This window comes from Rhineura floridana, chromosome 21 (assembly GCF_030035675.1).
Source record: "Rhineura floridana isolate rRhiFlo1 chromosome 21, rRhiFlo1.hap2, whole genome shotgun sequence".
In the NCBI taxonomy this organism is placed as follows: Eukaryota; Metazoa; Chordata; class Lepidosauria; order Squamata; family Rhineuridae; genus Rhineura; species Rhineura floridana.
In genome coordinates, this window is record NC_084500.1 from 13,177,106 (window position 1) to 13,205,021 (window position 27,916).

At 46.6% G+C, this 27,916-nt stretch overlaps 1 protein-coding gene and 1 long non-coding RNA gene across 2 annotated transcripts in view; one reads left to right on the top strand and one right to left on the bottom strand.

Annotated features, from left to right (window-relative positions):
• DUSP14 (dual specificity phosphatase 14) lies at positions 1–27,722 on the bottom strand. The gene is made up of 2 exons (XM_061604924.1): positions 27,615–27,722; positions 1–1,357 (listed from the first exon to the last, which is right to left on the bottom strand). The coding sequence occupies exon 2, from the start codon at positions 1,246–1,248 to the stop codon at positions 652–654; it is 597 nt and encodes a 198-aa protein (XP_061460908.1). The 5' UTR covers positions 1,249–1,357; positions 27,615–27,722; the 3' UTR covers positions 1–651.
• The window catches only part of LOC133374258 (uncharacterized), a 54,791-nt gene that overhangs the window by 4,998 nt on the left and 21,877 nt on the right, over positions 1–27,916 (top strand). The window contains exon 2 of the long non-coding RNA XR_009759847.1: positions 13,978–14,041. This is a non-coding gene — a long non-coding RNA (uncharacterized LOC133374258). The remainder of the gene's footprint in view (positions 1–13,977; positions 14,042–27,916) is intronic.

Genomic DNA, 27,916 nt, shown 5'->3' on the forward strand with positions numbered 1-27,916 from the left:
TTCGTTGTCTAAATTATTTTATTTGTGGCAGATTGTCTGGTTAATATTTTCTTCCCCAAAAATTAAAGTAAAGCCCTAGCTATTAAATTCCCCAAAAGGGCATGGAAAATGTCTCTGGATAAATCTCTCTATAAAACTTCAAAATAAACCTTCAAGAGCATATTACTTCTCTGGGTTTGGATGTCGACCGTCACTGTATATATCTTTTAAAAACCGAACATTAAAGAGTAAGCTTTCCTCTGGAAAAAAAAGGAAATGGTCACTCTTCTCCTGCTGAGACTTTTTGCCAACAAACTGCTGTTACAAGGGAGAAGAAATGAGAAGAGAAAGTGTCCGCATTGCCAAACAATATTTGGTTCACGTCTTCCGCCGTTTTAGTGTGCTTGGCTTCATCGATGTATATTGTTGTGAACTGGGCTTGCGGGTTTGTTTTGTGGATGCTGGACATCTTTGCCAAAGTAGCAGCAAAGTTATCTCCATGGGACATATAGGGTTAAGGCCTCCCCAATTATGGGGGTTGCTGGTTTAGTGCTTTGAACAAAAATGCATTGGAGGTTCGGCTGTCTTGAAAAGGAACTGAAGTGGACCACAGACAGAGATGGCTGACGCTCTTGCAGCATCTCATTCCCTTCTGCTCCTTGTTCGCTCCCTTCAAATCCCCCAGTAAGGCACGAAGGTTCTTCTTTCCCTCATGTAAACATCCGGCATAATGCCGTACGGAGTCTGTACCATTTTAACGGTGTTCCTCCCGTACAGCTTTCGTTCGTAGTCTATGAGCTGTCTCCAGAAGCCCACATTGGGATGTATGACTGGGCGTCTCGACTTCACCCAGTTGTAGGCCTCATACAGGCTGACGTTCTGGTACTTCATAAGGTAGGCGATGCAGAGGGTGGCCGATCGGCTGACGCCGGCCGCGCAGTGGACCAGGGTGACGCCGTGCTTCCGTGCCACGCTCTGGATCTTGTCAGCCACGCTGTCAAAGTACAGGGAGATGGGGGCGTTTGGCATGTCCGCCACAGGCACTTTGATGTACTCGAACTCGGGGAAGTTGTAATTGGGGAGCTCAATGGTGGCGTTGACAATGCAAGTGATCCCACGAGCCAGAAGGAGCTGCCGGTTGGCGGCCACGCTTCCCTTGCTGATGTACAGGAAGGGGGTGATCTGGGCAATGCCGCCCAGGGCCCCTTCGGAATACAAGCGAGGAGTCATTAGAGTTCGTGGCAGAGAATAGTGTCTTCGGGAGGTCATGAGGCGGGGGTCCTGGCGAGGGCCTTAGGCTTCCATTCCAGGTGCACAAACCCAGATTAAAAGTCTTGTCGTGATGTTCAGTGGAGTTCTGCCTGCGTCACTACTTCACCTGCAAAACGCAAAGGAGCAGCCGCTTTAAAAACATGCCCGTACATGCAGGAGAGCGATTAGAGCATCAAAGTTGCATGTGGCAGGGCTGCCTAGCTGTGTATCTGCCAATACAAGTTTGGTTTGTTTATTTTCATTTATTCGGTTTGGAGCCTGCCGTATCTCCCAAAGGAGCTTACTTCATGGGGTGGGGGAAACCGCGTGTGCTGCTTTTGATCACCTTGGAAGAAAGGCAGCACGATAATTAAAATAAAATAAAGACAGTCTGGGCCTATGGGCACATCTGCAAGCCAGAAAAACTGTTGTGGGCTCCTTGCGTGGACCGCAGCCACAGACGCACACAAACACTCATCCTCCCCTCCCCATCAGCAATTAGGTTGGAATAAAGTGTTTTTGCTTTTTCCCTAATTTCCCCCCCCCCTTTTTTTGGCGTGTGTATGTGTGGGAGATGTTCCTGAAGGGTGCTACAATGGGCTTCTTTTCTGGCTACAACAGAATGCTCTTTTCAAACTTAGTTGTGGTGCCTGGGGGGGGCATAATCAATGGTTTGAGGGGGATACATCTGAGGAGGAGAGGAGTGATCCTTTTTTCAGCTGGGGGAAACATACACACATCTGAAACCACCCCCTTGTAATTCGACTTAGAAGCCTTCTGTTGTAGCTTTGAAGCTTAATTGCAGGGGTGTGTGTATGTGGTGTTTTTTGGCAGGTGGGTCACAGTTTACTCTTCCCCCCCCCCAGCTGTGGCCCTCTTCCCCCACATCACCCCCACGGTGCAGTTAGGTTTGGGAAGAAAGCCCTATTGGCTCCAACAGAAGGCTTCTTTCAGGTAGGGCAAGGAGTAGGGGACCAGAGCCCTGCGAGCTCCCGGGAAAGGCCTCTGCGGGCACATGTGTGCTCACGGGTGCCATGTTGGTGACCCGTGGCATAGGGCTATATCCAATTGAGAGTCCCTCAAACCTTTTTAAAACTGAGCATTTTAAAAATTAAAATCTGACTTTCTGACGACTCCTGAACATTTCTGTGCGTGGACCGATAGGCAAAATAATAAGAATAAAAACTAGGCAGAGAGGAACTGTAGGCTAATAATAAGCTGTAATAGTAGCATGAGGGGGCAGGGGCTGTATGCCAAAAAAGAAAAAAAAAAGCCTGCATTTAGATGGCTTTTAAATAAGGGTAACAGTCAGTACTGCCTGCAGAGATCCTTGGGAAGTGTAGTTTTTCCTGCCTGTCCTTGTTCACATAACTAGATATGTGAAGGCCTGGGGGGAAAAACAGAAAAATTAGGGGGGGGGAAATCCCCCTCATTTTTTTCTGATTTATCGGAGGAGAAAGACTTTGGAAAAAATGGGGAAAAACCCCTGTGCTTTCATCCCCCCCCAATTTTCCCATTCACCCCTGCCCAGACCTTCACATCTCTACACTTGACTCTGACTGCATGCATGCCACACATTTAAAACACATGGCTTTATCCCAAAGAATCTTGGGAACTGGAGTTTACCCCTCCCAGAGCTACAATTCCTTGACAAAGGAATTAGGAATAGTTCCCAGGATGCTTTGGGAGAAGCCATGTGTGGCGTGTATGCAGCCTATAACTCCCGGGGTTGGTTGGTTAGTTTGTTACATTTATATCCTGCCTTTCCTCCAAGGAGCTCAAGGTGGCGTATGTGGTTCGCCTCCCAATGCATTTTATCCTCGCAACAACCTTGTGAGGTAGGTTAGGCTGAGAGGCTGTGACTGGCCCAAGGTCACCCAGCCAGCGAATCGGGATTTGAACCATTGTCTCCCAGGTCCTAGTCTGACGCTCTAACCACCACACCATGTTCAGGGAAAGCTATGCCCCCTGACCCCAGGGAATAATTTTACATGTCCAGGCACACCCTTGGTTGGGCTGCTTGGTTGCTGTAGCCAAGGTACCATTGCAGCATTATGAGGTAAGGAAGCATCTACAGGGTTGGGGGTGACTGTATCATTGGGGGCACATCCAGGTTTTGGGACGGGGGGCTTTGGTAGCCCTTTAGTTGACCCCTCTGCATTTTACTTGGGAGTTGGTGCCCGCTAGACCCAGCAGCTGCCATTTAAATTTCCCATAATGCCCCTGACTATAGCCTCACTCCAAGGAATTGTGGGTAATTTTAAAATAGTGGCTCCAAGTTGCCAGTTACTTTTTTTTTATAAGTGGGGTCCCACAACGGATGTCAAGCAGTGTAGGCCCTACCAAATTGCTGGGACCCTCAAGAGCTTCCCAAAGAAGCAGATACTAACCCATGCCCTATATTTAAAGCACGTTCAACATAAATTTAAAGCTCATGACTTCTCCCAAAGGATCGTGGAAACTAGTTTTCTCCTCACAGAGGTATAATCCTCAGCAACAGTTCCCACGATTCCTTGGGAGAAGTCATGCCACTCCCGCTTTAAGTGTGCTTTAAATGTATGGTGTGGAGTGGATCTGACTGCAGGGGAAAAGCAGCCACTGTTTCCAAGGTTAAATTATTTTTGTTTTATTTTATTTTTTTGTAAAAGCTGCTAAATAAATAAAAGCAGCAAGGCATTGTGTGCCTGGGGTTTTCATTTTCATGCGCTTGATTTAATAATCGCCTCAGGCACATAGAGTGCCTTGCTAGGCCCCCAAAACAAAACAAAAAGTCTTTGCACAACACCAGATAAATTCATGATGGCATATGGCTGCAATTGTGCTTGTTTTGCAGTGTGGTATTTTAATTCAAATGCCACAGAGAGCGGGCAGTGACATACAGCAGGGGTGGGTCCAGGAGCTGCAAGACCCAGGTTCAAATCCCTGCAGAGCCATGAAGCTCGCTGGGTGAACTTGGGTCAGTTGCTCTCTCTCAGCCCTCCTCTACCTCATAAGGTTGTTGTGCGAATGCAACGAGAGAGGGGAGAACTACGTATGCCATCCTAAGCTCCCTAGAGGAAGGGCTGGCTAAAATGTTATTAATAATGATAATAATAACACCTTAAAACATGCTTCCTCAAACTGATAGCTCTTTGGAATGTAACCTAAATCCCAGGAAGGTGCAGGAAGAAATTAAAAAAGCACTAGACTTTGGTGAGCAAGGGGAAGATTTGGCCTTGTTTGTATTTTCCTTTCTGTACTTTGGATTGATTTATTCCTCTTTCCCCCCTCCTTTCCTTGTATAGGATGTGAGTGGCGGGTGAGGATCCAGGAGATGGGGTGGAAATGGTTGGTGCTTGATGCTGAAAAAGCAAGAATGGAATAAAACTGAATTGGAAACACTTGGCTAATTAATTCATGCAGAAGCTTTGCACCATCTGAGCCATGGTTTTGTTGGAAGGCTTGTTTGGTTCCAAAAATGCTGGAGGGTGGAAGGAAACAGCTCTGGCTTGTTTGGCAGGATAAGTCCTCTGCAAAGGACAATAGAGGTAGCTGAATTCATCCGAGCCAACTTTTGGAGAGATAAAGGGCTGGTTCTCCCATGCATGTGCATATCAATCATTTTCTCTCTCATAAAAACATAAAAAGAGCTCTGCTAGATCAGGCCAGTGGCCCATCTAGCCCAGCATCCTGTTCTCACAGTGGCCAACCAGATGCCCCAAGGGGAAGTCCTCAAGCAGGACCTGAGCGCAACAGCAATCTCCCCACTTGTGATTCCCAGCAACTGATATTGAGAGTCATAATGCCTCTGACAGTGGAGATAGAACACAGAGCCATCATGGGAGGGAAGAGCAATAGTTCAACGTTGTGCCCATTTCACAGATGACATATTGAGGCTGAGAGAAAGTGATTGCATTTAATGGTGTCCAAGGACATGGCAACTTGTCTGGGATTTAGGGCTAGTCTATGCACATCAAGGAATTGTGTGATGCAAGCTTTCCTAAGACCAGTAATGTGTAGGGTCCCTTCTTGATAGTCACACCCCACACCCTCACAGGCATGCCCCCTTTTCCACTTTCCCTAATCTCCCCTGCTCTCCCTGTCATCTCGCGAGTCCACACTCCACTACAGGAGGCGTCCCTAGGAGCCAATCAGCATGAAAGGGGAGGCTGTGTGCTAGCTACTGAGAAGAGTCTTCTCAGTGTCTGACTTGCCTCCTTTCACCGTGATTGGCTCCAATCGGTACGAAAGTACAAGGACTCTTCTCAGTGGCTAACACACTCCCCTTTCATGCTAATTGGCTCATACATAGGGACCTGGCTGGGACCCTGGTCCCAAAAAGTAACGGGACTATGACTCCAGACAACTACACCCCTGCTCAAGACTGAACCACAGATCAGGCTGTGTGAGAGACAGGTAGGGGAATCCCGCATTTTTTAAAACATGTAAAAAAACAAGCCTATCAGCAGAAACGAGCCTAACCTTCTCTCTGATAAGCTTTGTTTCTTGGGCCCAGGCATTTAAATATATATTATATACACTTAGTTATATTTATATTTATTTATTCTCTCTCTCGTATATATCTGGAAGATTCAAACGTATAACTCTCCCCACCTGAAATGGTATAGTCCTGCAAAAAATGCACTGAGGGGTTCTGCTTGCAAGCCGGAGAGGGAGGTGGGGGGCCAAGTTATAGGAAGTTTGGGCGGCAGGCGCCGGAAGGGTGCTGCTAGCAGACCACGCCGAAATAGGGGAACACGGGACAGATGCATTATATCCATCCCATGTTCCGGGTCTGCTCAGAACCAGACGGAAACTGGGGGACGCAAGGTTCCTACCGACCTTCGACTGCTGTTATGTAATGCCAGGTCTGTGGCTCAGAAAACCTCGCTCATCCATGATACGATCTTGGATGGGCGCGCAGACCTGGCATGTATTACGGAAACTTGGCTGGACGAAGCCTCTGCTCCAATTCTTGAGGCCATGTGTCCGCCAGGTTTCCGTTACGCACAGCAGCCGAGGGTGGGAAGGCGGGGAGGGGGTGTGGCAGTCATCTATCGAGAGTCCTTGGTTTTTGCCAGACCTCCCCTCCATAGGACTCAATTTGTTGATTGTATGTACTGGAGGTTGGGCCCGAAGGGCAGTTTAGGGATCTTGCTGGTGTACCGCCCACCCCGCTGCACGGCAGATTCCCTGGCCGAGGTGCTGGAGGTGGTCTCGGCTGTACGGGCATTGTCCCCAGAGCTGTTGGTTCTGGGTGACTTTAACGTGCATGCCGAGGCCGCTCTCATAGGAGCCCCTCGGGATTTCCTGGAAACCATGGCTTCCTGGGAACTGTACCTAAGTAATACTGGGCCCACCCATGTAGCCGGTCATGCTCTCGACCTAGTATTTGTCCTGGGAGAGGAGAGAAGTGGTCTGAAGTTGGGAGTGATTCTTGCCACTCCTGTGTCATGGTCAGACCACTACCTGGTAAATATGGACTTCTCGTTGCCATGCCCCCTCCGCAGGGGTGAAGGACCTATTAAAATGGTCCGCCCTAGACGCCTGATGGATCCGGATGGATTCCTGACTGTGCTTGGGGAATTGGAACCTGCTGAAGGTCGCCCGGTCGAAACCCTGGTGAAGGAGTGGAACGTGGGGATCACCAGGGCATTAGACCGGGTGGCTCCGAAACGTCCTCTCCCCCTGAATAGAACTCAGCTAGCACCATGGTATACACCGCGGTTGCGTAGTCTGAGACAGGAGGTGAGACGACTAGAGCGCCGGTGGCGGAAATCCCGCTCCGAAGATGTCCGGACACAGGTTAGAGCAGCAGTAGCTGCCTACCAAGTGGCAATAAAGGTAGGAAAGAAGGCTTTCTTTGCTGCCTCTATTGCGTCTGCGGAGTGCTGTCCCAGGAGGCTGTTCCAGGTGGTCCGAAGCCTGGTCGGTCCAGTTGCTCAGGAACCCTTGGAACAGTCAAAGGCCTCCTGTGACTTATTAGCAAAACACTTCGCCGATAAAATCGAACACTTATGGAGCTCGATCCCGTGCACCGTGGACACAGTGGATGAACCAGAGTTGGCCAGTTGCATGCCGGTAAATTGGGATTGGTTTCGGCTTCTCCCTTCTGAGGAAGTGGACAAGGTGCTTTCATCTGTGAAGCCAACCACTTGTCTTACTGATCCTTGCCCTTCGTGGCTCCTTGTGAGCTGCAGAGAGAAATTGGGCGAGGGGATCAAAGCGGTGGTAAACGCATCCTTGAAAGAGGGTGTGATGCCATCAGCCTTCAAGGAGGCAATTGTAAAGCCCATCTTAAAGAAGCCCTCCTTGGATCCCCAAGTATTCGATAACTTCCGCCCAATTTCGAATCTGCCATTTCTGGGCAAGGTCATTGAGCGAGTGGTGGCCAACCAGTTGTCAGCACACTTGGATGAAACGGATTATTTGGATCCATACCAATCGGGTTTCAGGACTGGTCACGGAACTGAAACAGCCTTGGTCGCTCTGGTAGATGATTTGAGGAGGGCATTAGATAGGGGAGAATCCACCTTTCTTGTCCTCCTCGATCTCTCAGCGGCTTTTGATACTGTCGACCACAGTATCCTTCTGCTTCGCCTGGAGGGATTGGGAATTGGAGGCACTGTATTACAGCGGTTCCATTCCTTTCTCTCCGATAGGTACCAACAGGTAGCGTTGGGGGAGGAGGTATCAGACCCTTGGCCTCTCAATTGTGGTGTGCCACAGGGCTCTATCCTCTCTCCCATGCTATTTAACATCTATATGAAGCCGCTGGGGGCAATCATCAGGAGATTTGGGCTGCAGTGTCATCAATATGCGGATGACACTCAGCTCTATCTCTCATTTAAATCTTCACCAGAGTTGGCTGTGGAGACCTTGTCCAAGTGCCTGGAATCCGTGAGTGGATGGATGGGAAGGAACAAGCTGAAGTTGAACCCTGATAAGACCGAGGTACTACTTGTGGGGGACAAGAGAAGGTTGGGCGACATTGACCTGAAGTTCAACGGGGTGAGTCTACCCCTAAAGGACCAGGTCCGCAGCCTTGGGGTTGTGCTTGATTCCAGGCTGTCCATGGAGGCTCAGATTTCGGCAGTGAGCCGGGCAGCCTGGTACCAACTACACCTCATACGAAGGCTGCAACCCTACCTTCCTGTTCACCAGCTCCCACTAGTGGTACACGCCCTGGTCACCTCTCGTTTGGACTACTGTAATGCGCTCTGCGTGGGGATACCCTTGAAAACTGTCCGGAAATTACAACTGATACAAAATGCGGCGGCTCGACTACTTACGAATAGTCGCCGCCGAGATCACATCACACCAGTGTTGTTCGACCTACACTGGCTACCAGTTGTTTTCCGAGCCCAATTCAAGGTGTTGGTATTGACCTTTAAATCCCTACACGGTTCCGGCCCAGTTTATCTCACGGAGCGCCTTCAACGCCACCAATTATGCCGCCCAACAAGATCGGCCACACAGGGCCTTCTCTCAATCCCGCCAACAAAAACAGCCAGATTGGCGGGTACTAGAGAGAGGGCATTCTCAGTGGCGGCCCCCACTCTTTGGAACTCCCTCCCACAAGATCTCCGGCACGCCTCTTCCCTAAATGTGTTTCGGAAAGCCTTAAAGACCTGGCTCTTTCAGCAGGCCTTCGGGGTATCTGGGGAGGGTTAATTGTTATAACTGAAATGCCTCCTGCCCAGTTTTAATATTGTTGCTGCAGATGTGTTGTTTTTATATTGTATTACTGTATTTTATCAATTGTATTTTAACAATTTTGTAAGTCGCCTAGAGTGGCCATTGGCCAGATAGGCGACAAAGAAATTAAATTTATTATTATTATTATTACTTGCTGACCAGGAAGTTTCTCTTTCAACCCAGTGCTGCCATCACAATGTTGTTTAGGTTCACGGGGGTTCAGAGCTTCAGTTGGTTTTTTAAATTTCTTGCGCTGTTTCTGTTTGTGTGGGTTCTACACTGTACTGTATTTTACTCGCTGCCTATTTTAAAAGTGGGGCACCTCACCAGCTAGAAGAACAGAGTAAAAATATTGAGGAACAGCCTGACTATAATAGAGTTGGTATATAAGGTGTATAAGCGTCGAGAACTGGGAAGCCTTGGCCCATAAGCGTCCCAGTTGGAGGTCGGCCATTATCAAAGGTGCTATGGACTTTGAAGAAGCACGAGTACAGGGCGAAAGGGACAAACGAGCTAAGCGGAAGGCACGTCAAACAAATCCTCATCGTAACCATCTTCCATCTGGAAACCTATGTCCTCACTGGGAGGTTGTGTGGATCCAGAATTGGCCTCCACAGTCACTTACGGACTCACTGTTAAAGACCTTATCTTGGAAGACAATCTTACTCGGCCACGAGTGATCGCCAATGAATGAATAAGTGGTGATTCTGAGTACACACAGAATCTGAACTAAACAGGGTGTGGACTGTGAATTTCCTTGGCCATAAATGAACCCTGCATTTTTGCAAGCTCTAAAGCTCTGCAGACCAGGTTGCTGTGGCTTTGGTTCAAGTTGGCCCGAGCATCTTTCTGCAGCGAAGGTGAGCGGGGACAAAGCCAGAGGGCCATGCTAAGCGTTTTATTTTTAAAGTCGAATCCAAGGCTTCTGTTTGTTTATCCACAGCTCAGCTTTTCCAACTGGGAGGGAGTCAACTTTGTTAAGAGCTTCCTTGATATTTTCCTGCCCTTTTGAAGTTTTTCTTTTTCTTTTAAAGTGGCTTTGCGCTGGCACTCACAGCCAAGCCTAAAATGTCTTGTTAATAAATATGCTTTGGCGCAGAAGTGGGAAGGCTTAAGAATCTGATTCACACCCAAACTAATGGCAAATGTTGGAAATTACTAATTGCATCATTATTATTATTTGATTTATTAGTCGCTTGATACCCAAAGGTCTCCAAGTGACTTACAACAATGTTAAAAACAAAAGCTAATATATCATGCAAATGACAGGTGGGAGCATAACATAAGAACATAGAACAGGCTTGCTGGATCGAACAATGGCCCATCTAGTCTAGCATCCTGTTCTCACAGTAGCCAACCAGTTGCCAATGGGAAGCCTGTAAGTTGTTGAATCAGGGAGGATCTTGTAGAATTCTCTTGCCTTCTGTACTAACCAGTGCAGGCTGGTCCATTAAGGCAATGGGGACACTGCCCCTCCAAACAATGTCCTTAAAAACACACCCAACTATAAAAGCCCAACAACGCAAAATTCTAAAACTATCTGAAGGCAGTGGAAAATACATCATCTCATTAACTCTCGTCTAAGCCAGGAGTTAAAACCAAGAGCATATTTCAAATCCTAATAAGAGGCTGGGAGCTAGTTTTCAAAGGAAAGTTGTGTGTGTGAGAATAAAGAGTTGGTTTGCGTTTCTGAAAAACAACTTCAGTTAGTTTAGCACTCTGTTTTCTGGAAAGCATTTTTTAAATCTTAGCAGGCTTGGGGTAGTGCAGGGTGCAGAATCCATGGCCCTCCAGAAGTTGGGTTTTCCCATCACTGGAAAAGTAGGAAGCACAGCAGCGGTCTATTATAGCTTTGTTTTTAAAACAGCCATGTTTCTAGTCCTCAGCAATAATTTTAAAAATGTTTCTAAAATCTTGAGTTTCTACACTTTTTCTTTCCTTCCCGCCATACATTTTTCTGGTTATCCTTCCTAGCATCACAATGTTTTATCACCTTCACAAGGCCCACTTATAAGAGAAATCTATGATTGATTGGATTTCCCAATGTTAGTTGTTCTTGGTGCGGGTGTTTTCTATCAAGATGCAAAATTTGTATATAGGGCTCTGATGAAGTCACTACCTTTTTCTTTCTTTCTTGGAAGGCAGATTTCACTGTTTTGCCCCATTCCAAAGGCTGCTAGGCTTGTTCAGTCTCTGCTTAGCCTGAACAAAACTTCAAATTGCTTCATCCATCTGAAGAGGTGCCTTTATGACATCAGCATTTAACTTAGCCAGTCACCCTGAACTGAACTGTGTCATGTTTGAAAGGCTGTTGTGTAGAGTTACTTAGCACATTTAAAGCACATTTCTGCCCCCCCCCCCGCAAAAGAATCCTGGGAACCCTTGTTTGTTAAGGGTGTTGGGAATTCTGCCTTGTTAGGGGTAAACTATCTGCCAACATGAACAATGGTCCCAGTCATCCCTTAGGGTTCGGGGTGTGGGTATCAATAGATTCTTAACTTATAAAATCCCCAATTAAAATCAATTTGGCTATGAATAGCAATTCTCTCTCAGCTTCTGCATCTTGCCCAGATCTTAACAATCCTCAGAGAAACTGAGTGGGCCATTTCCAGTTAGAATGATCACTAGCAATAATGGAACGGCTTCTCTGCCAGTGTGGCCTGTTCCAGGTTTTTTTTTTGGGGGGGGGGGGAGGGGATGTCTTGGCCTAGTGCAGCGGTTCCCAGAATTTGTTCCCTGCAGACCACTTGAAAATTGCTGAGGGTCTTGGCAGACCACGTAAGGATTTTTCTGCCTGTTGTAGCAATTGCACTGTGCAGTGCTAGAATTCCACAGACTTCAAATTGCAGCACAAGAATCAAAAGCAGCAATAAAAATACAATTAAAAAATCAATATAGTATATAACGCAATGGATGTGCTATCTCCCGTCTTCAACCACAAGTCCACTCCATGCTGTGGATCGCTTGAATGAAGCTTGCGGACCACGGTTTAGGAACCTATGTGCCTGAAACTGCAGCCCCCTCCTATATCAGCCCTCCCCAGCAAGCTTATGCAGTCGTGCTATGACGCCAATCATGCCAGGCAGCAGCCATTTAAATTTCCCACAATGCAACAGAGTGACAGTATGTCAGCTGCACTGTGGGAAATTTAAGGGGCAGCTGGCCCAGGGCCAGTATTGGCAATGAACCCTGCAGGGGCTTCTGTAGCTGCCTGAGGGTGCTTTACGGTGATGCCAAGACTGTCTGGCGGCCTTTGAGAGCTGCTGCCACTGCTGTAACAGCATGCTATATATTGGGCTCAGATGGACCGATGGGTCTAATTCTGTATAAGGCAGGCCAATACATTCAAACACTGTATTAAGAAGCCCCTATAAACATATAAGGCAGTCCCCCCTCTGATATTGTTACCCTCCTGCTGCTAAATACCAATTTAAGTGACAAGATCTTATACTACTTGTTTCCGTCTCATTTTTTCCTCCTTAGTGGCAGTACAAGGCAGGTCCATATTATCCTTTTTTTTTTTTAACAGTGTTTTTAAAACTTCCTGGGGGAAAAAGTTTTCACACCAACCTGTCTGAAGAGGAGGAACCTCAGCACATAAGTAGAGGGTTCTGAGGGGGTTTCTAGGGTGCGCGTGGCATGTTGGCCAGGCCTTTGGAGCCTTGCATGTCTCCCTGCATGTACTGAGAGACTGCTCTAGGACGCCCGATGATGCTCTGGGGTTGGTTGCACATTGTAAGCAGAAGTGCTGGTTGTAGCCGGTGTGGTGTAGTGGTTAAAGTGTTGGCTCAGGAACTCAGGCAGCCCAGGGCAGATGGAAAATGGCCCATCTGGTCCAGCAACCTGTTTTCAAATTGGCCAACCAGATGCCTATGGCAGTGTTCTTCAGCCTTGGGTTCCCAGATGTTGTCAGACTGCTGCTCCCATCAACCCCAGCCAGCTTAGCCAGTGGTCAAGGACGATGGGAGTTGTAGTCCGACCACATCAGAGGGCCCAAGGTTGAAGAACGGTTACCTATGGGAAGCCCACAAGCAGGATCTGAGTGCAACAGACCTCTTCCCCACTTGCGATTCCCAGCATACTGCCTCCGACAGTGGAGGTAGGACATAGCTATTGTGGCTACCAGTAGCCGTTTCTCATAGCCTCCTTCACTCCATGGGATTAACTCTCCACTTGGCAAGCCAGCTGGCCAGCCTTTCTGTTCTGCTCAGATGATTCTGATGAGGATCCTGTACTTTTTTTCAGAGGGGGAGTGTGTTTATCTACTTTGCTTCATCACTGTGGAGAGACTGGCAGCCATCCATTTTCCGTAAGATTATGGGTTTGCAAAGACCCTCCTGGGCTGGGGGGGGGCGCAGGCCAAAGGCAAAGAGTCCTCTTTGATCTGCCACAGAAGCCTGGGCCGAGTGATAAGGAGATTCAGAGTTGCTTAGCATCATGAATCCCTGCTCTTGACCTCACAGGCTCAATCTGGAACTCGGGCGGCTGCGTCTTGATTGCCACGCTATGCCCAAAAGATACACCAAACCTCCACCTGTTGGGGTGCCATTCTTTGTTTTGCATTTAATGTTTAACTCCCTGTGAACTTCATTTGCTTTAATTTCTTCAGAGATTAAACCACAAGGTAGCAGCAAACTCTTTAGGTGGGGCTCTGCTATGATCAAATTATCAAAGCGGATGATGTGGCTACTTCATTGAGTTGGAGGGGGCCTTGTCCAACTTGGGGAAAGGGGGGCTGGAATTCAGCAGGGACTCAGTTATTATCATGGGAGTTTCAGTATTTCACCTTTTACTTCAGTTTCAGTTCTCAGTATTTAATCCCTACTCACTTAACGGAAAAGAATTTAGACCAGGGGTTCCAAACTTGTTCTTCCCCACCAACCACTTGAAAATTGCTAGGCGTCTTGGCAAGCCACTTGATCATTCTTTTCCTGCGTGTTGTAGCAATTGTAATGTGCTGTGCAAGATGATTTTTAATTGTATTTATTGCTTCTTTTATTGCTTATCTTTTATTTTATGGTAGTACAATTTAAAATTCCATAGAATTTAATTTGTAAATGTTCTTCACAGACACACTCTGGACCATCTGAATGGAGCTTGCAGGCCACTGTTTGGGAACCCCTGATTAAAAAAAGTAAGTGTCCATTTTTGAAAATGTTATTTTAATCAACTCTTATGGGCCGTATCCAGCTAGAGTAGATCCACTGAAAAGAACGGACTTAAGTTAGCCACACCCATTATTTTCTGTGGGTCTGAGTAGGATTAACTTTGGACAGAAGTTACAACCCTATAATGTAGGGAGCATAGGAAGCTGCCTTATACTGAGTCAAAGCATTGGTCCATCTAGCTCAGTACTGTCTACGCTGACTGGCAGCAGCTCTCCAGGATTTCAGGCAGGGAGTCTCTCCCAGCACTGGAAATGCTGGGGATTTAACCTAGGACCTTCTGCATGTAAGGTAGATGCTTTATTACTGAGCTGTGACTCTTCCCCAAAGGAATCTATCTATCTATCTATCTATCTAATCTATCTAATCTATCTAATCTATCTATCTAATCTATCTATCTATCTAATCTATCTAATCTATCTAATCTATCTATCTATCTATCTATCACACATACCATTAGATAGACTTCAGCAGACTCCAGAGCAAACCCAGATTTTTGTTTTATGTATGTTTGTCTTGTCTCTTGGCCTGGGTGCTTAACACTGAAAAATTGTCTGCGAGGAGCCACAATTTGTCGTGGCATGTTGGTTGCTTCATATTGTTGGGATGGGGGCACTACCTTGTTTTTAGGTTACAATTCCACCCTGGCCCAACCCTCTGCTTGATGCAGGAAATCTAGAACTAGAACAGATGTGGGGTACCTTTGGCCCTCCAGATGTTGCTGAACTCCAGCTCCCATCGTCCCTGGCCACGCTTGCTGCAGCCGATGGGAGCTGGAGTTCAGCAACATCTGGAGAGCGCAAAGGTTCTCTACCCCGGAGCTAGAGCGTCCCCAACAAATGGCTATCCAGCCTCTGCTTGGACCTCCAGTGAGAAACAGCCCATCTCCTGGACAGGTAATTGGTTCCACTGTCAACTGGCTCTTACCACTAACAGGGCCACTGAGAAGCAGGAGGGGAAACTTCAGCGTGCTGAGAGGAAACTTAAGGTTCATAGAAGTACGGGTAACCTTACAGAGGAAAGGGATCCCAGTGGGAACTCTGAAGAAACGGCGACATTTCTTAACTAAGAAAGAGCACCAGAGTTTGCTTTTTTTCCTCCTTCCTTGCCATCTTTTTTCCTTTTGTGTCGTGTCTTTTAGATAGTAAGCTTGAGGGCAGGGACGTGTAAGCCGCTCTGGGTGCCTTTTTTGGCTCAATAGCAGTATAAAAATGCTTAAAGTAAGTAAGCAAACCAAAAACAGCCCAATGAGTGCCCATTTAAAACTGTTGCGGGAGGAGCAAACAGAAAACCAAGGCTGTCAGTTGGTCCCAGGCTATGGTCTGAAGGCACATGAGGCCAGCACCAGGGTCGGGTCTGGTCAGTGCCTGGATGGGAGACTGCCTGGGAACCGTATGTAAGCCGCCTTGGGTTTCATAAAAAAAGAAAGGTGGGGTACAAATGTAATAAATAAATAAATAACAAAACCAAGGGTGAGAGAGAGGGAGGGAACAGAATGGAGTATTCTGGAAGCAAGCATGGCTGGCCCCAAACATTCCATACTGCAACATTTTGTTACAGGTCCCAAGCACCTCCAGTTATGACCCTTCTCGTAATTTAGGAAAGTCCAGTCTTGTGTTTTGAACCCAGGTTTAACCAAAGTCTGGGCTAGTCAGAGTTGGAATAAAGGAACATAGGAAGCTGCCTTATATTGAATCAGACTGTTGGTCCATCTAGCTCAGTATTGTCTACACTGACTGGCAGTGGCTCACCAGGGTGTCAGACTGGGAGTCTGTCCCAATCCTGCCTGGAGATGCTGCGGATTGAACCTGGGGCCTTCTGCATGCAGTACAGATGCTTTGCCAGTGTGCCATAGCCCAAAATGATGTCCTCTCGGCTCGCAAGGCAGAAGGCAGGGGCCATTGCTAGCCAATTGTTTTTATAGAGTTCTGTACTGGTGGCTTCAAATCACGGAACAGCGGGTTAAAAAAACCCACTGCAGCCAAGGTCCCCCCCCCCTTGTGGTTGGCTGGCACACGTCTGTTATTCTGTAGATAATTCTCTGCAGGCTTCATAAACTCATCTGGACAGTCATTCAGCAGAACTAACAGCAAATGAATTCCAATTTCCCCTCTGAATAGAAGCTCTTGGCCTTAAAAAATTATTGCATCTTTTTTTAAAGGAGCGTGGTATACAAACAAAGCGCAAGCTCTCTAATGGGAAAAGAATAAAGGAATGGGAAATATATATATTGAAGGGGCGGGGGTTCAGTTGATGTACCACAAATGCCAAAGCTCTTGATTCTAATGATAGTGAGGGAGTGTCTTGTATCGTTATTTTTCTGCACAGAAAAATAACAGGCGGTGGCCCTTATATTATAAAGGCTGCTGCCTGTAATGCTATATAAGGGCAACTGTGCGTGGGCACAGTGGTGCCCTGGAGGTCTTCCCCTGGTGCCTATTAAAACCGCTAAGGCTCCCACTCACTGCCCCCTTGAAAAATGCATAGAGTTGAAGTTTGGACGAGTGACACTATTTCCCACTTTCTCTTTTAGCTCTATGTGCTTTTCAAACTTCAGATGAATTCCACTGGGTCTGACTTTTCATTTTTCGAAGGGATCCAAGGAAGTGTGGGTGCATGCGCATGACGCTTTCAGTCTCTTGGGAGGGGGCTGATCCGAAACCCGGGGTGTGGGAGAGAGGAGAGGAGCTGGTGCCCACGGCACTAACTCAGAAATCCAAATGTGCCCCCTGGAAGGCCCCGAAAGGGTTGGTGACCCCTGTCTTACAGTATTAAAGTAAGCAGCTCTCCTAAATCCAGCACCAGAAAATATAAACAGGAGTGTAACCCCTGCAGTGCTCCAAATCCATCTGAGGTGAGGTGGTTGGCAACTCAGGGAAATGGCATTTTTAGGGTGTGGCAGCACCCCAGTGTTGGAACTGCCTCATGAGGGAGACTGGCCTGATGATTGCTCCGTTATTATTCCTGCACCCAGTAGAGACCTCTCTAATGAAATTGGAACTGGTAGTGGTGGTGTGGCTTTTAATTGCTGTGTCACTTTGGGGTTTTATTTTAATTGTTTGCTTCATATTATGTGTTTTATTCATCAGCTGCATGACTCGAAAGAGAGTCACCCTGAGGGAAGGGTCTTCAGAAAATTTAAATCCATGGTCATCTCAATGAGATCTTCACAAGTGGGCGGGTTCACATGAGAGAGTGTGGCCACATCTGCACCTTACATTTTCAAGCACTATTATACTATTGTGAATGCTCGTGCGTCCCCCTCCCAAAAAAACCCTGGGAATTGTAGTTTGTAATGGGTGCTGTTAGGAGATGCCCCTATTCCCCTCCCAGAGCTACAATTCCCAGAGTGATTCATCAGTCAATCCCTCTTCCCAGGGAACTCTGCAAACTGTAGCTCTGTAATGCGAAGGCTTGTTTCCTGAATGTTTTGGTAACAATCGCCCTTGTGTGTTTGGGATTGGGGTTAAGCCCTCCAGGTCAGAAGGGCACGTCTTCCTGTTGGGCTTGACGCCATTTCCACATTCAGCTACTGGCCCCAGTTCCAATTAAAGAGCTCTGCTTCATTAAAACACCCTGTTAATCATGCCCTTTTCTCTTAATTACATATAAGGGGAGGGGGGCATTTCCCTTAGACATCTCTTGAAGTTTAAAGTCTGGCCTTGAAGGGGAAAGGAGTGGTTCCTCAAGTAAAGACGGCCAGGCAGCCTAAATGAATTTGACGCCATCAAGCGTCCCTTCTCCTAGGACATGATGTGCTTTCGCCGTAGGGCAATATTTGCGTCTGGCAAACCAATCCCTCCCCTTTATTATCTTTTATGCCTTTGACTGTGAAGGCAAAGAAGGTCAAGTGGGCGATGGATTTGAGGGAGATGGCAAGTGATCACAGTTGTCAATGCTTTGCCAAGGGGATTGCCGATTTTGTATATATAGGGTTGCCTCCAGTGCTAGCCCTGCTCAGAGTAGACCTATGAAAGTTAATAGACTTGGCTAACATCGGTTCGTTACTTTCAGTGGGTATACTCCGAGTAGAACTAGCATGGTTATTGGCGGCCAGCTTGGCTGATGCTAAAGGATGATGGGAGATGTAGTCCAGAGACTTTGGGAGGGCCTCAGGTTCCACATCCCTGGCATAGACAATGGTAAACGCATGAATACGTGCCTGCATACCTTCTAGGAGAGGGGAACCATTGGCCCTCCAGATGTTCCTGAGCGACAACTCCCATCAGCCCCAGCAAGCATGGCCAGTGGCCAGGGATGATGTAGTCCAGCAGCACCTAGAGGGCCTAAGGTTCCCCACACCTGCTCTGACCCCATATGCCAACTGCTTGGGAATGGCTGCAGAGGCAAGCTTGTTTTTTTTTAAGTGCTCTTGCTGCAAATGAAGATAGATTTAGTTTTCTTTTATGATGCACATACAAAGGTAGAGGGGTGTAAAAACAAATAAGGTTCAGGTTTGTATTGTGTTTTCTGCAACAAGCCTCGGGCAGGGGTAGGCTGCCTATCTGCGATGTTGCAATTTCAAAATATTGCTTTTGACTTGCTCTTGGTGAGTTTTTTGTTTTTTTGGAGGGGGAGATTGTTTCTCTCCCTCCCTCCTTCTTTAATGTGCTTTAGGCTCCGTTTCTGTGCCTGGGTGCTCTGTTTGATGCGATAAGAGTTGGAGGCCAGAGCAGGTGCAGATTTGCCTCCGAGGGGAAAAAATCTTTAGCTTGAGATGAAGGTGCTTGGAAATCCATGTCAAACCAATAACGAAATGCCAGTCCTAGGTAGTGATATAAATAAAGGCAGGGGCAAGAAAGCAGAATCTGTGGGTTGTAGCCAACTAAGTCCTACTCAGAGGACACAAATTTAAACTAATGAACCTAATTTTAACCCATCAGATTTAGTGATATTTTTATGGATGCTTTTTTTGACTGATTTTATCTTTATGTGTTATATACTGCCTTGATAGATGTCTATGCAAGTGAAGATTATAAGTAAGTAGTCGTGTCTGTTGACTTCAGTGGGTCTACTCTGAGTAGGACTAGCATTGAACACACCCCTGTAGTCCTTATTTATTTTTTATTTTAATTTGTATTTGAGTGTGCGTATGCTAAAATGAACGCATCTATCCATCTTCAGTTCTCTCCGATTCTCCTTTTTCTGATCTTGAATTCAATTCTCCACATTTGCAGATTTATTTATTTTTTAAATCTTTATGGAAATTCTTAAGCATTGTAGTGTGAGTTTCTCCTAATGAACACATTTTTCTATGCAGTTTTGTATATTCTCTCTCTCTCTCTCTCTCACTCTCACACACACACACACACACACATTTTGTATCCATCGCTTGGCTGGAGAACTACATTGCAAAATTTGGAAAAGTGTGATTTTCCATTAAGAATAGAGCAGTTGGCTGCTTTTTGTGTCTGTTGAAAAGGGAAACTCCTGGTTGTGCCTGTTGAAGCCCGTTATGCAACAACTCAGATACCAAATATTGCTTTATTTGGTATTGCAGGTTTTCAATTTCATTGTTTGTTTATATACAGTATTTATTATTTTTTGTAAATTGCTGAGAGTCTGTCTTGGTATTAAGCAGTATGTGAACGTATGACATAACATAATACGTGAAGGATGGCTGTGTTTCAGTTCGCGTATTGTTTCAGAAAGTACAGATTTGGTTTATTAGCCTTTAAATGCACACTGAATCAAATTTCCCCCCAGATTCCTTGTGTGTACATGCACGGGTGTAAGGAACCTTTGGCTCTCCAGAATTTGCTGAATTTCAGCTCCCATCTTCCCATGCCATTGGCCATGTTTGTTGGGGCTGATGGGAGTTGCAGTTCAGTAGCATCTGGAAAGTTACAGACATCCCATTCCTGGTGTATATGCTATAAACCTTGGCTAGTTTTATAGGTGGACATCATCCTGGATTATAGCCCTCCTCAGGTTGGTGCCTTCCCAATGTTGTTGTACTACAGCTCCCATAATCCCTGGCCCCTGTCAATGGTGGCTGGGGCTGGAGGGCACCACGTTGGGGAAGAGGCTGGCTTAGACCATCTATCATGGGAGTCTGTGTTGAGGGAAGGCCAGTGAACCCTGTCCCTTTGCCCCTGGGGGTGTGAGACCTGGGTGTCGAGCATGTGGAGATTCAGTTCCTTTTCTCTCTCAACTGTACCTTGTTCAGGTTGTGGCCTCCTTTCTCTTTCTCTTAGAAGTTAATGGGAGGCACTTGAGAAGTTATCGAGCCAGGCGCCAGAGGGCATACACTAGTGCAAATTTGTTTTGGGGTCACTGAAGTTCCTTGGAAGCTTAGGCAAGGCTCCTTAAGAACAGGGGTTGGGAAACTGCAGGTCTGGGGGCTGAATCCGACCCTCCAGGCCTCTCTGCTTGGCCCTTGGAACTCTTCCCATGCCACACTCCTTACTCTCCCTGCTTCAAACTGAGAGTGTTTTTGCTTGGCTGGGATGCGTCCTGGAACTTTGATCATGCCTCTTCCTTACCTGGATGGAGGATGGAGGGACATGTGTGAATGTGTGTAGAAACTAGCCTGCTGCGCAAAGGTCAATTTTAAATTAGTTGCTCTGCCCACTTTTGCCTCTGGCTCCGCCCACCACTGGCATGTGGCCTCCGGAAGGTTGCCCAGAAAGGAACGTGGCCCTTGGACTGAAAATGTTCCCCACCTCTGCTTAAGGAGAGCAGTCAGTTAGGAGTTGTTGGAAAGATGGAAGAGTTTCTCAGCACTGATGCAGAGCTGGGTTCCCAAAAGGCAGGAAGTTTTGAAGACATGTCTCTGAATTTATCCAATGAGACGTAGCTAGATAAAGCACAGGAGGCTATCAAAATGGGGGTGTCAACTGCACAGGAAGTGGAATGGAGGAAGCTGCCTTCTGCTGAATTTTAGACTATTAGTGCTGTCTACACCAGGAATTCCCAAACTCTGGTCTGTGGACCATCAGTGGTCCATGAGCTTCATTCAGGTGATCTGATGGAGTGCCCACGCTACCTATTCATATTGGTTTCTAACTGTATTTTTATTCCTCTTATTTCTTATGTCGGGTTTCATTCTATGGAATTCAAACCGTAACGCAATAAAATACAATAGGTAAGAAATCAAAGAAGCAATAAAAATTACAATTAAAAATGTGCATGTAACAGCACATTACAGTTGCTACAACAGGCAGAAAAATGATTAAATGGTCCGCTAAGACCCTCAGAAATTGTCAAATGGTCCATGGAGAAAAAGGTTTGGGAACCCCTGGTCTGCACTGACTGGCAGCACCTCTCTGGGATTTCAGACAGGTGCCTTTTTCGGGCACAGGCTGGGGATTGAACCTGGGATCTTTTGCATGCAAAGCAATTGCTCTACCACTGAGCTATGTCCTTGTGAAAACCCATAGCATATCAGAGAAGCCAAGAAATCTGATGGCAAGATGTATTTTCTAAGCTTGGCACGAGAAATGTCGAACCTGGTGTGGGATGTTTATCTGACAAAAGAAATATTATTTTGTATGATGCGACATGTATTACAGTAAAACTTTTTTTAATGCTTCACAGAGGGTGCTGTCAGAGAGTAATAAGCTAATCGTCCTTTCCACAATGTGGACCTGAATTTATGGGCGCTTCTAGACGGCCTGTTTATTGAGCATCCGTTCCCATTTTGTGTGCAGGGAGATTTGGCGACGTCCATTTAATGAGCAAATCAGAATGAGAATTCTGATTCACTTGCAGGGAGGTTAGATGATGTGGTGTCAAAACAAGCATTACCCCACATTTTCCAGTCCATTTCCCTATCACTTTCTGTATCACAAAAAAAGTCTGGTCTTTTGGAGAAAGTGAGTTTTTGAGCTAGAGTGCCAAATAAACTATAATTGCACAACCTCAATTTGTGGGTATTTGATTGAATCCCACCTAAAAATAGCGGCAGTCTCTGGAAGCACCCTGTGGCTCAGGATAGCAGATCTGTAACGGTTCTCTCTCTCTCTAAAGCTGATCTCTGTGTATATATATAAACTCAAAGCTCCTATTCCTGTCTTTCCTAATCTAAGGGACCAAAGAGAAATATTATATTGATTTTCCCTAACAAGAGCCTTTTGTTTAAAAAGGGCCGAGGGAGATATAACTGACAGCTCTCTGGTAAAATGAGAATCAAGCCTTATGGAGAGCAGGGATGAAACAGAGGTTTGCATGAATTCCAATTTGTCCTAATTTATCCCCATCCCAAAATTAATCGCTCTGTGTGTGTGTGGATATAAAAATACAGATATTTAAGTGCAGAGTTATGTAAGGTGTGACTTTAAATCAAATATTAGATCGTCCCAGCTCTACTGTGGAGCTTTAACTAAACAAGGAATGAGGCTTCTCAATATGGTTTGGCTAGCTATGAAGGCATAATCTCTTCCTAATTTGCCACAAGGAAGACAGACACACAGACACACACACACACACACAGAGCCACAAGAACTCTAGTTTAGCCTGAAGATCTGTGTTTCTTTTTGGTATGCTTAGAATGATAGTTTCCTAGAAGCAATAAAAACATCAAAAGAACCCCACTGGATCAGGCCAAAGGGGGCCCATCTAATCCAGCGTCCTGTTCTCACAGTGGCCAACCAGATGCCCCAACAGGAACCCTGCAAGGAGGACCTATTTTCTGTTATTTTACCTTGAAAATTGAAGGTTTAAGAACCTTCTCAGGGTGGCTCATGTATAAAACTAAGCAATGCAATAAAAATACAGATGGCTAAGACTTCTAAATCTGTAGAAGCGTGGTGATAGAATAAAGTTAGCCTTCTCTCAAATTTCGGGTAGCATGCAAGGTATAAACTATATCCAGATAATAAAATCTAGCACATTGATTAAATGCTTTGTTGAAAACATCTGTGGAATATGCTGGAAAGCCGGGGACTTTTTTTTTGAAAAGAATGTTTTTGCCTAGCGCCGCAATAACATCAAACCTAGCCCCTTGAGAGCCTCCCTCGCAAGAGCATTCTATATTTTTAGAGCAGTGGTTCTAGGGCCTAACTTGAAAACCACAGCATCCCTCACAAGAACATACTCGCAGTGGGCGTCAGGCTTGCTTGTGGGGAAACTGGAAGCTTGGAATTCTGCTTTGAAGCAAACTACCGTTCCCCTGGTCAGGAAAACTGGTACGCTAGCACTGGGCCTGTTGGATTATGGGTACATCCTGTGACAAGCTGGACCTTAATTGCTTTTCAGGCCATGTAACTGGCCACCTGACGAGAGAAATTGTACACACTTATATAGCACACGCCTTCACTGATTGTGTATTTGTCTTAGGCATCCTTATGTGTAGCCAGAGTGTCACCATCCACACGTGAAAGGAGGGTGTCACCTGGCCCAGGGGAAGGGGGTACCCAGAGGTTTGCAAAAGTACAAGAAGTATTTTTTAAAAAGAAAAACCCAAAGAGATAGAGGAGGGATGGGTACTCTTAGTGGGCACTAGGGATAGGTGAGAAGTTCAATTCAGTTTGCATTTAAAGCTGAATTTATCATATTTGAGAATATGAGAACTGAAACACAGCCATCCTTCGAAATTCGCACTTATCCGAATTTTGTAATGCAGTTCTGTAAGCAATGTTTACAAAAATACATACTTTAGGGGAAATTGTGCACAAAACCAATACGTTGGTGAAAATACTGTGCCAAAATAAATTATATTAGGATAAATGGCTTGCAAAAATGTGTACATTAGTCCAAACTGCCTACAAAAAATGTATTTCTTAGGAGAAAATTGCACTAAAATGCTGGAGAATTTTCATGAGGATTTTTTTTTTAAAAAAAATTGCAAATTGCTGCAGAAATGGGGAGGACCACATTTAAGATTAGAAAAACTAGAAGCAGAGAGAACCGAAATGGGCAGATCATTCCGTCCCTGGTGGACACAGAATGCTAACTTGGAGAATTTGCAGCTTTGGGTCCCCCAAATGTTGCTGGACTACCATCGTCCCTAGCCATCTTAGCCGAGGGCCAGGGATGATGGGCGTTGTAAGCTATAGGCTGGTCCACTGGGGCTAGTGGGGCACTGCTCCACCAACCTTCGTCTGTCCTCAGCCAGCCCGCACCTGCCTGCCTTCTTACTGACAGCCAGTCACTGGCTGTCAGCTTCCTCCTCCTAGGCTCAGTGTTGCCCTTGTAGAACTCAGCAGGATGAAGGAGAGGAACTAAGCTAGATTTAATTGGCTTTGTTTGTCATTGGCTCTGGCTCTCCCTTGCCTTCCGCCCCACCAGTCCCAATGGGCATCAGCCACCATTGGTTGTAGATGTAGGGAGGGGAGGACAAAAAATACTGGGTGGGAAGGAGCATGTAATGGAGTATCCTGGATTGATTGGCTGGCTGGAACCCAGAACAGCAGCAGTTTGTTTACACTGCAACATTTTGTTGCAGGCCCTGCTTTAACTGGCTAGGCATGACGTGGATTTGCAGGGATCGGCACTGATCTTAGGATAGTGCATGGCTGCAGGCATAAGCTGTGCTCAGCTGTCAATCTGGCATCCAAAACAGCTGCCTTTCTGCAGCGGCCTAGGCGACATCTAGGCTAGAGTTCTTCCTGAGCAAAGTGTTGGAAATGTAATTTCAAGAATGCAGACTCTGTCTGGTTGAGAATGTGAAATAAGTTTCAAAAAGAGAGAAAGAAATTGGCCGAATGTGACAGCTGTGTAAGACACCTGAGAACCTCGTTCGCTGGTGAGGGTGTGCGGATCCAAGTTCTTAAAAGATACTTCCAGGGCAGATAGAGAGGTGAAATTTGCCATGCTTGCCAGCCTCACCCAAATGTTCAGATTTTTCTAAAAACCAAGTTGTAGGAATATAGGGAGCTGCCTTTTATTGAGTCAGACCATTGGGTCCATCTAGCTCAGTACTGTCTGCACTGACTGGCAGCGGCTCTCCAGGTTTCCAAGCAGGGGACATTCCTAGCCCTACTTGGACATGCCGGGGATTGACCCTGGGACCTTCTGCGTGCACGGCAGATGCTCTACCCACAGAGCTATGGCTCTACCTCTCTTTTTGAACACACACGTGTAGTGCTCAGCTTAGAGCGAACCAGAGCAAAGACAGGTTGGAACGTTAAGGGGGGGGAGTTCCGTTTCCCCTTCACTCCTTTAGTCAGCCATGGTTTGGGGAAGGGAAGAGGTTTCCGGTGGCAGCCAGGGGCCGCTTGCCGAATGCAAACTGGACATCATTAGATGAAATGGCAGGGGGGTCCTGAAGCCACCCCAGCTGTGGAATTGCTAGGTCACCTTAAAGCAGGGGTGAGGGACCTGCATGGTTGCCAGACATTGCCGGACTACAACTCCCGTCATCCCTGACCCTTGGCCGTAGTCTTTGTGGATACAAGAGAGGAGTGTCGAACTCCTCTAAGTTGGAGGACCAAACTCTCTCTGCCCAAGTTGATGCTGAGGAGTGACACTCAGAGCTATATTGGCAAAGGGAAGGCATTCACCTGGCACCTCTGGTGAGCTGTCTGTTTTTCAGTGTTTACAGCAGGGGGCGAGGAGCGCCTGTGCCCCTCCAGATGCTGTTGGACTCCGGCTCCCATCAGCCCCAGCCACCATGGCCAAGGACCAGGAACAATGGCAGTTGCAGTCCAACGACATCTGGAGGGGCACAGGTGTTCCGCGCCCCTGTTCTAATCTCTGATCTGCATGTGCGCGTGCGTGGCCAATTGGAGACTGGAGTGAGTCAAAAGCCAATCGCTCTTGGATTAATAAAACTCTTAGATGTATTATATGAGTCCGTCGATTGCTCCAAAATACTTTGCATGCGTTATCCTAGTTACCCTTACAACAGCCTGATAAAGTACGCTAGCGTTTTTTGTCCTAATTTTAGATGGTAGGTTGTAGCTGAGGGGATAGGGGCTTGTTTAAGGTCACCCATCTTTGATGGTGTGGACAATTGGGTGGGCATCTCCCTTCACGCCCGGCTTGACACCTGGCTGGTTGCGCTGGAGACAGGAATGCTGGATCTGACAGACCTTTTGGTCTTTTCCAGGGGTGGCTAACCCTAACCATTCACATGTTGAACTTGAGCTCCCACTGTTTTTCACCATTGGCCACGCTTGCTGAGGCTGATGGGAGTTGGAGTTCAGCAATGTCAGTGGTGGGCACCTGGTTCCCTATCCCTGGTCTAACACTACACAGTGTATATTATGGCTTGGATTCGAGAGATGTACATTCAAATCCCACCGTGTAAAAAATTACAAGCATCTCCCTTATCAAAATAATACATTGTGCATTAATACATTTAAAGCACATTCGGTGCACATTTAAAGCATGTAACCTCCTCCAAAGAATCATAGGAAGTATAGTTTGTTAAGGGTGTTGGGAAGTTGTAGCTCTGTGAGGGGAAAACTACAGTTCCCAGGATTCTTTAAGGGAAGTCATGTGCTTTAAATGTGTGTTGGATGTGCTTTAAATGTATGGTGTGGACCTTGTGTGTGAGACAGGTTGTCCACCCAGCATTAAAAAGCCGGTAAACTCAACTGCGTGGCCTAGTTAATGAAAAGGCTCAATTCCATCTGTAACCCGTTTAAATCAATAATTAACAACAGATCATTCTGACTGGCTGTCTGCCGTAAAAATGTCAGAAGGATGTGAGCCAGGAGGAGGGGAAGAAACAACCCTCAAAAGATATTTCACCATCTACTTTTTAAAAAAAGAACAGGGTAATTTGTTTTTCATTCCTTTTTAACAGAGAGGAGACTCTGCAAAAAATTGTATTTGGCTAAATCTTGACTCCCTTTCCACCCCCAACTGGGTTGCTCCCCCCCCCAAGTGATAACAAGGAGGGTGGATTCCACCCAAGCACGTTTGCACTACTCTGCATTATTACTAACAACCACTTCACACTAGGTAGGATACTTAGAACACCATACCAAAACGCACGCACACAAACCTCTTGGCAAATACCCTGGGGTGGTGGCAAGTTCTCTAGGGAAGGGCCGCAGCTAAGTGGCAGAGCATATGCTTTGCATGCAGGAAGCCCCCGGTTTGATCCCTGGCAGGGCTTAGGAGGAACCCTTTGCCTGGAACCCTGGAGAGCGGCTGCCAGTCAGTGTAAACAATATTGGGCTAGATGGACCAAGAGTCGTTCCATATGCTTCTGCTTAAAATAGATTCTTATGGGTGGGAGTTCAAGCCGCTTACATGGACAGAAGTACATCCAGGGTGTCCCCCCCCCCCAAATTTATTTATTTTGTACCGGACAAACCTTGCTAATCATGCTAAAATCCACCAGCCCTCCCTCTCTCCCTTGATTCCGCTTGCAGTTCACTTCCCAAACCAGCAGCACCCAGACTTCTTGGGCCAGCCTTTATGCCGATTGCATCACTTCTTAAACACACGCGTGCTCACTTTAGCATGTTCCCAAGGCACCTTGCCTACACTCTAATTAATGAGATGGAGAGGTGTCGTCCTTTGTTTCTCTCTCTCTCTCTATCCCCCCCCCCCAAAAAAAACCTGCTATCACAAGATCAGCCCAAGAGATCATGTTTTCAAGATTCCTCCTTCCTCCAAATGTTTTAAGGTCTGGAGCGGGCTTACCTGGTCTGGAGAAGCGTCAGCCCGAACAAGGTCCCTCCTGTCTGCTCTCACCAGTACAGCTGAGAGGCAGGCTGTCTCATCCTTGCTTATGAATGGGAGGACCGGTCTCTGGTCTTTGGGATTACTGAGCGCTGGGGAATGTGCCTGGAGGGGGGGGGAGCTGACAGCTGATCTCCAAGCTCCGCCTCTTTGCTCCTCCCCCCCCCAGCTCTTTGTGTGTGTCTGATGGTGTACAGGGTTACCAAGAGACGGTTGTGCAGGCTAAACCAGGCAAGCAGCGAGAGCCTATAATAAGCAAGATG